The 9081-nt window shown below is 40.6% G+C and overlaps 1 protein-coding gene across 2 annotated transcripts in view; it reads left to right on the forward strand.

Moving 5' to 3' along the window:
* Positions 1 to 9081, forward strand: part of pias2 (protein inhibitor of activated STAT, 2) — a 158594-nt gene that overhangs the window by 69066 nt on the left and 80447 nt on the right. The window contains exon 5 of one of the 2 annotated variants that reach the window (XM_019860949.1): positions 1362 to 1452. The exons of the other annotated variant lie outside the window; for it this stretch is intronic. Within the exon in view, the coding sequence (XP_019716508.1) occupies positions 1362 to 1452 (91 nt within the window). The remainder of the gene's footprint in view (positions 1 to 1361; positions 1453 to 9081) is intronic. 2 annotated transcript variants of the gene reach the window in all.

Consider the following 9081-nt stretch of genomic DNA (forward strand, 5'->3'; position numbering starts at 1 on the left):
TATATATATATAGCAATAGGTGCGGTACATCTGGAGTAGGTTGCCAGCTACAGGGCACACAACCACTCACGCTCACAATCACACCTCGGGACAATTTAGAGTGTTCCATTAACCTATCATGCATGTTTTTTTGGGAATGTGGGAGGACACTGGAGTGCCCGGAGAAAACCCACACAGGCAAGGGGAGAAATGCGACCCCCACACAGGAAGGCTGGAGGAGAGGGAAGAGTGACATGTGAAGTGAGCGAGGGACGCACACAGATGCTGCTGACATAGCACACAGTGATGAAATACATTTCTGTGTTGTACCCGGAGGGTACACATATATTGTCTTTGAGAACATCACGTGACCATATTTATAATTTAAAAATTACCAGTGGATAAAATAACCGAGCTAATTCTAAGAATGTCCGAATGGAGCGGTGAGGTGCGGGCTACATCATGTTTCGGTCGCAACTCGCATCTTCATTGACTGCCTGTATTTCCATCTTTTTATGGATTCATAAAAAGTCATACAATATAACATCATATGAAGACCTTCAAAACATGATCTAGGCATATCGTTGGGAACACTGCCATCAATTTCAAGGTCAAGGTCATCTTTATTGTCAAATCTGCTCTATGTACAACATACAGCACAGATGAAATTTCTTTCCTCTCAATCCTCAGTGTAAACATGCAGTGCATTAAAACACACACAGCAGCTAATGCATGTTGCCATGCATCAATGCATACACAACCATCGCCATGTGTGGGAGTGAATGAGGTGAACTTTTTCTTTTTCAAGCCACACAAAACATCCATCCATATTCTGAACCACTTATCCTTACTACGGTCGTGCGTGGAAAATTTATTACATAAGTCACACGTTCGTGCAGTTAACACATGCATGCAAACAAACACTTTTGTTGCAGACTGAAAATTATCATTAAATCACAGTTGCCATACAATGTGAACTGTATTATATTTATCATTTTTTTGATGGCTGGTTAAAAAAATACCTAGACTTTCCACATCCTTTTTGATTTCGTTTTGTTTTCACTGCACTCAGAGTAATATTGTTATTGTATACTCATCAGGATATCTGGCCAAAATATTTATTGAATTGTAGCCATATCGCACAGCCATAGTCATGCTACATCTCAGCAAATCAGTACAAATATTCTTTCTTTGCACAATTTCAGGATTTATCTTCATATTTCATTAAAAAAAAAACGTGAAACTGACATAACTGGTTCTTCAACAGTGTTTTTTCTGCTTTCAAGTGCTTTTTTTTTTTTTGTTTGGTTTATGGCTCAATCAAACTTGTTTGAATAAAATGACAAATAATGTTCATTTAATTTTGTCTTATCTATTTTCAGGTTTTGCTTGTCGGAGACAAGTTGCCCACAAGAAGACAATTATCCAAACAGTCTCTGTATAAAGGTCAATGGAAAACTTTTTCCTTTACCAGTAAGTTGAGTCACTCTAGCTTGAGCGTCATGTTTACTTCTTTCATTTTATTTGAACCTATTTTCTGTTGTTCTTAATAAGGCTTGTAACTGGGAAATCTTTCAACCCAACACTTTTATGCTATTTGTTTTAAAAATACATTATATAAAATTGGATTGCTGTGGGACCGTTGAGCAAGATGGTGGCACACTAGGAGGTATTCTGACATGCATCTTTTTATTTCCTACATTTTCTTTACCACTTATCCTGCTCAGGGTTGAGGGGAACTGGAGCATATCAAGCGAACTTCAGGTGAAAGGTAGATTGGATTGGTGGCTACGCAATCACAAGGCACATGCAGACAGACACACATTCACACTCAAATTCGCAACCCATACAGCCTGCATGGAAGTCACGCAAATGTACCACTAAACCATCAGTGACTGATTTAATTTCAAAAGATTCTAAATTATTTCAATTTCACATTAAATCTTTTGACACAATATGCGCTCTCTAATGAAGTTACGTTTTGTGATTTTAGGTGATGATTTGACAAATGAATAAGGCCAATTTTCTCAAATATGAGACTGAGAGAAGTACAAACCGCAATTTCAATGAAGCTGAAACATTGTGTAAAATGGAAATTAAAAACAATGATTTGCAAGTTGTTTTCATTCATTCAAATATGCTAAAAAGACAAGATATTTAATGCTCAAATATCTTTTTTTTTTTTTGCAAATATCCAACTCTTGTTTCCAAAGATCAGCAAGTTAATTGGAAAGAGGTGGGTACGGATATCAACGCATCACCCCCGAAAGGTTCATTTTCTCACAAGCAAAGATGGGGCGAGGTTTATCACTTTTGACACTTTTCCATTTTACCGGTTCCAAACAAGTTCTGCCTGGCTTGGCCCTCAGTGGTTGCTTTTCCCTTCGATTTACCCAGGGCCGTATGATTAGAAGGAAAACGCTTTTCATAACATCCTCGTAGGTGGTTCTAAAACGCAGCCGGAGCAGGAGTGTGAGATGAATTCTATCTGATTGGCCACAGCCGTAGGCATTTTGGGCTCGACCCTGTGACCATTGTGCTCGCAAAGTCTCCCATTTATTCAATGTGTTCTGGAAAAAATAAAGAAATAAAAATAATCCGGTTGCAAAATGCAAGTGCATGTTTTCATGCTCCAATTAGAACATGGAGCAAAAGTGTTCCAACGACGTGTTCGACTGTCAGCCTGCACACAGAAAGTAGAGCGCGTGTCAGGTTAAATCCATCCATCCATCCATCCATTTTCTGATCCGCTTAATCCTCAAAAGAGTTGCGGGGCATGCTGGAACGTATCCCAGCTCTCTTCCGACAGTAGGCGGGGGACACCCCGAACCTGTTTCCAGCCAATCGCAGAGCACACAGAGATAAACAACCATCCGCGCTCACACCGACACCTAGGAACAATTTTGAGTGCTCAATCAGCCTGCGGTGCATGTCTTTGGAATGTGGGAGGAAAAAGCCACGCAGACATGGGGAGAAGTTTGCCCCCCTGTGTGGGGCAAACTCCACACAGGAAGGCCAGAGCTGGATGGTTGGGTTTTGAACTGTTAACTTGTATTAAGCGATTGCTAGCTTAAAACACAGAAACCTATTTATTTTGTGTGTTGCGGGCTGGTCACTCATGCCGTGAAAAAGGCAGGTGATTGTGATGAATATTTGCGTTATCATTTGTAATACGGTCAGCCTTTGTGGTTCAAATGGATAAGATCATAATGGGTGCATGTCATTAAACATCAGGTTTGGTGTGATGCAAGGTGCATTCAAATACATTCGGACAATGCAAACCCAAATAGAAAATAGTCCCTTGATGCAGTAAACTAGCTAGAAATCTCTAAATTAGGGGCCTTCAATCCTGTTCCTCGAGGGCCATTGTCCTGCCTGTTTTCCATCTCTCCCTGCTGCAAAACACCTGATTGAACTCATCAGGATTATTATCCAGCTTCTGCAGACCTTGCTGATCATTTTAATCAGCTGTATTGCAGCAGGTTGAGTTGCAAAATAGGCAGGTCAGCGGCCCTCGAGGAACCGGTTTGAAGACCCTGCTCTAAATAATGTGGGCTTCCTTTAATCTATAAATGCTAACACATATCAAGACGAATGTAGGTGGAATCACTTTTGTATTTTACTTGATTCAAATCGGTCCATCTTGTCACTTCTGTTAAAATAACTAAACAAAACACCAGGCTTCCATCCTTCGGTTTAGTGGTTGGGATGTTTAAATAGTTATTGAGATTTTGTATTCCCAATGACTTAATATCATATTTTATCTTGGATATAAATAAAAATATCAGTAGTGTGTATTTATATTAATGTTTTTCATGTTCAATTGTACAAACATGTTTACAAATGTTCAAAATGTATTTATTTATATATATTTTTTATTGAAATCATTCTAATTAGTATCTTTAATATTTTGATGTAAGCCGTTGAGCAGTCAGCGATGAGTCCACTGCTTATTACTGATGTTTCAAAGTTTTAACATGGTATTGTTTCCTTTTATTGACTTCTTTTAAAGTTATAAAAAATAAATGACCTTTTTTGTAGCAGCTATGTGTTGCAAACAAATTTCTTCTTCCAGTAAAATATTTAGAAAAAATATATTCAGCCATTGTCAATCTTTACAACATCCGAAACTATAGTAAGCCAATTTAGATGACGATACACATAGCAAATATGGTCATGCTGTTCCACCCCAAAAAAGGGTACGACTACATTTGCTACAAGTGCAAAAGTAAGTGGAGAGCCATGGTGTTTGTTAAGCGATGCTGCGAGGAACTTCACTGCACTCGCCCCTGTATAAGTGAGAGAGCCGCCAGCAGGCTTTGCCAAGTCATACAAATTCACCATGTACAGTCCACACATGTTGTGTTTTACAACAGTGTTTAACCATATTTACAATTTCATATGTGCCAGTGGATGGAATCGTTAGGCTTATGATAATAATAATAAAGGTGTCAATTTATTGCGTTAATTGTGAATAATTAATTACAGTCACATTTCGCGTATTATGTTTATTAATCGCGTTAATCTAAATTTTAATCTATAACTTTATTGTTTCTGTAGGTGGGTTGCCTTTTTATCATATCCCTTTTCATATGTTGGCTTCCTGTGTTCGAGTAGTTGAGGGTGGGGAATCAACTGTCAGTCACAGCCTGAAGCGGACTTTGATTTTATTTTTTCATTGTAATTATGTTTGGGCTTGTTTAGCACAAGCTGATTGGCTCCCATTGGAGTTGGGCGGGCTAAGTAAGCAGCGGTGAGGAGAGGAGAGGTGAAAATGGAGGAGCATGTGAGATTTCTCGGCACAATGAATGGAAAATTTACTTTTCAATCACGCCCTGAAGGCACTATGAATAAAAGTAGAGTGTTGTGCCTAATTTGAAAGGAGTTTGCTGACCACCGAAGCAGCTCAAATTTGGCCTCCCTCATTAATGCAAAGCACCCAGTCGCGAGTGCATCCACAGCTAACGTTAGCACCGAAAGCATTTGCAATAGAGCGAGCTAAAGCAAAGCTCTTCGTCAAACTAAACTCGAGGAGAACATCCCACGTACGAGGCATGAAGTCAGCATAGTTGCTGAGTCCTCAATAGCCTACCAGAAGTGGTTGATGTTTATTTCAGCACTTTATTTTCTCATGATGAACAGTGTTATTTCTGAAGGGCTAACTTACAGCACTGTGATTTAAGGGTCTCTTATTTATTTTTTATTATCCGAAGTAAGTTCAGTGTCGAGTGCTTGTATTGCTCAGAAAAATTTTCTACTGTTTTTGATATGTTCACCTAAGCACTTTTTATGGACCTGTTTTATTTTTATTTTTATTTTGTAATTATTTGGAGATTTACAAAAACAAACAAAACGGTGATATTCACCCTGGTGGTCGAAACTAAAGGTTGCAGTTAGGACTTTGACTAGTCTCAACTACAGCAGCAAGTGAATGGCTAGGACTGCATATGTTCAAGTCTGTTTACAAACAATGAAAGACTTTATAATGCCACTTTTTTTGTCTTTTGATTTGCCTCAATAATGTAATCAATTAAAAATGAAAAGAAGGGTTTTCTCAGCACTTTTTAGATTAGATTAAAATATAGATTAATTAGATCAATGAATTACTGATCATAATTAATGTCACTATTTCTTTAATCGCTTGCCAGCACTAAATAATAATAATACATTTTATTGATAAGTGCCTTTCAAAACACTCAAGGACACTCTACAATCAAGGACAAAAACAAAACCACAGATAAAATTACGAATAATAAAATAGAGATGAATTTAAATCCATCCATCCATCCATCTTCTACCGCTGATCCCATACATGGCAATTTTCTGCGGATCCGCGGAAATCCGCCGTTTTATTTCTTAAATTGATCATTTTTGTGAATCGTCTAAATCCGTTGAGAAATTTTTAGGGGCGGTCAGGTACCTTATCGTCGAGTTTTCACGAGCTCTCCCGAACAGTCTCTCCGTTTTCCGTTTGTAAACAGCCCTGCGATTGGACGTGTATGAAAGCTTCAACTAATCAGATCACTGAAGGCATTATTTGTTGCGGAAGTCTTAGCTCGATTATAAACGGCCCAGCGATTGGTTAACTACAAGCGATTGGACCAATCAAATTGCATGTAACATATTGTTTTACCTGATTCATGGCGGCCTGTTCGTCTCGCAAATTCATTGTTCTGGGATCGTTTTGAGCGGAATTATGAAATTTTTGACGAAAGATCAGGAGTCTTTAATCCTAGAAATTGACTCAAATGTCAAGAATAAATTCCGATTGGACTGGCTTGACAGAAAAGTCACTGTAAAGGTTAAAATTGGTTCCAAATTCGACGAAGTTACAGAAGCTCTTGGACAATTTTTGAAGAAACCAGACGTAGCAGGCAAAGCTTATTGTGTGTATTGTAGTGACTTAATTAACTATGGCTCCCGTGGATGCGTGGCACTGACAGATCATGCAACAAAAGTGAAAAAACATGCCGACAAAATCGCCATTCGACGGAGCAATTATCCTTTGGGATCGGCATTTTTCAATCAAACTTCGTCAGCGGATACAACTAAAGACGTTACGCGCTGGGGTACTTTGCCTGAACCAAGCAACGAAATCTGCTCCACTGACGCCCCTCGCCGATAGACAGGTACACTCCGAGGTATATACTTTTTTATTCAAATATACGAGGATGATATTTTCAATTTTATTTGGTATGCATTTGTAGCAACAGCATGATAACATTTATTTGTTTTTATTTGCGTTTTATATTCATATTGATAATTCACGTTTTGTCTTGGATAATAAAGCACGGTTAGGCATAATAAATTGTATGCATAATAAATATTCACTATCACTGTATGAGGTAAAAATCAACAGCTTTTTATCACATTTACACAACACTTTATGAATACAAGTCATGAACAAATCTTAAATATGGCAGGGAATGTGTTTACTTTTTTAGTTTTGATTTTGAGCAGCAAATTTGGAGTTACATATTGGTGCTCACCAGGAATGCATAGGCAAAATTGCACAAATTTTCACTTGAAAGAATAGTGGCGATCTTGGGATTTTTTTCTGTTCAATTTTCAAACTGCGTAAATTTAATACACTTCATCTTCAGCATGTTTAGTGCCACTTTTGTAAGTAACCACGCCCCCGTCCAGGCCACGCCCCCGTCCAGGCCACGCCCCCGTCCAGGCCACGCCCCCGTCCAGGCCACGCCCCCGTCCAGGCCACGCCCCCGTCCAGGCCACGCCCCCGTCCAGGCCACGCCCCCGTCCAGGCCACGCCCCCGTCCAGGCCACGCCCCTTCCGCTTTTTTCATCACTCGCCATTGCCATGTATGATAAACTCGTTTCTCTTTGACGAGTCGATCCCATCTGGGGGTCATGGGAAACACCGAAACCCCCTCTAGTGTGGTACTTATTTCCAGTCTACTTTTTGGTAGCTGTCATTGTAGTCAGATATTTAGTGCTTTTTTTTCCCCAGAGGTTTTGAAGGCTTCATTGCCTCATTTACTAGCCTGTCAAAATAATGCGCTTGGTGCGTGACAGTCACATGTAGCGATAAACATTTTTCTTGGAATTTGTAGGCTGTTTTCTCTTCGGTTTCACAAATTGGCGTTCTGACATTTTCGAGGAACAAACTCTCCAAATAATTTTTTTTTTCATTATCTTTGCTAGCTTCTAGGTTTTGTTTTTTTTAAAAAAAAAATTATTTTTTTTAAACAAATGTATCACATGCCCGAAATGAGCAGTTTGAGTTGTTTGTACAGAGTCACGGGTGGCTGCTGCACTTGATTCTCTAAACAAAAATCCTTTCAGACTCTGAATATCAATGAAATGTTTCTTGTTCAGTATTTCTGTGCGGTACCAAATGTCCCACGAACCAGTTCCAGTCCATGGCCCGGTGATTGAGGACCGCTGCTTCAAATGACGTCAGACCTAAAGTCCGGCGTGATGTTAAAAATACAGATGCATCACAACAAATTAGAACATCAGGGAAAATTTGATTTCACTGGTCATTTCAAATCGGGAAACAACAGCTGTTTCATAATTCAGCTCAAGAAACAAAACATTTTTGATAGTTTTTGAATCTATGAAACCTTTCACTGATTATTTAGGTGCACTTGTGTGACAATTGCCAGAAGAAATGAGTCTCTGGCATCAAACTTTCACCTTTCGCCTTCCTGTCCCTGTTATGATTCTAATCTCACCCCCAAAGGTGGAAAATTGCCAGTTTATTTTTGGTCTCACTTTTTTTCTCCCCTGTCTGTGCCATTGATAAGAATTTCACAAGACTTTCGTGGACTTAAGTCATGTTCCTTTTTCTGTTTTGTTTCATGTCAGGCTGGTTTGTCACTGAGAGAGAGGCTTCAGATTGCGCAACAGCCCCACAACATCAAGAGCCTTGAGAAACTCTGGGCGGATCTCATCCACCCCTGGGGCCTTGCCACCGAGGAGCTTTTTAACCACATCGGTGACTTCAACCACAGAGATAGGAGAGCCCACCTCAGAATCCCCAGACTCTGCTTCCTCCAAGGAAGGCGTGCTGGTGGAGTTGAGGAGGTCTTCGAAGTACTCCGCCCACCGGCTCACAACGTCCCGAGTCGAGGTCAACAGTGCCCCATCCCCACTGTACACAGTGTTAGTGGTGCACTGTTTCCCCCTCCTGAGACGTCGGACGATGGACCAGAATTTCCTCGAAGCCGTTCAGAAGTCGGCTTCCATGGCCACACTGAACTCTTCCCATGCCCGAGTTTTTGCCTTGGCGACCACCGAAGCTGCTGCATTCCGCTTGGGCAGTCGATACCCGTCAGCTGCCTCTGGGGTCCCACAGGCCATAAAGGCCCGATAGGACTCCTTCAGCTTGACGGCATCCCTTACTGCTGGTGTCCACCAGAGAGCACGGGGGTTCCCACCACGACAGGCACCAACTACCTTACGGCCACAACTCAGATTGGCCACCTCAACAATAGAGGCGCGGAACATGGTCCACTCAGACTCAATGTCCCCCGCCTCCCCCAGGACATGGGAAAAGCTCTGTCCGAGGTGGGAGTTGAAACTCCTTCTGACAGGGGATTCCGCCAGACGCTCCCAACAAACCCTCACAATACGTTT

This window comes from Hippocampus comes, unplaced genomic scaffold, assembly GCF_001891065.2.
Source record: "Hippocampus comes isolate QL1 unplaced genomic scaffold, H_comes_QL1_v1.1 scaffold130, whole genome shotgun sequence".
NCBI classification, from domain to species: Eukaryota; Metazoa; Chordata; class Actinopteri; order Syngnathiformes; family Syngnathidae; genus Hippocampus; species Hippocampus comes.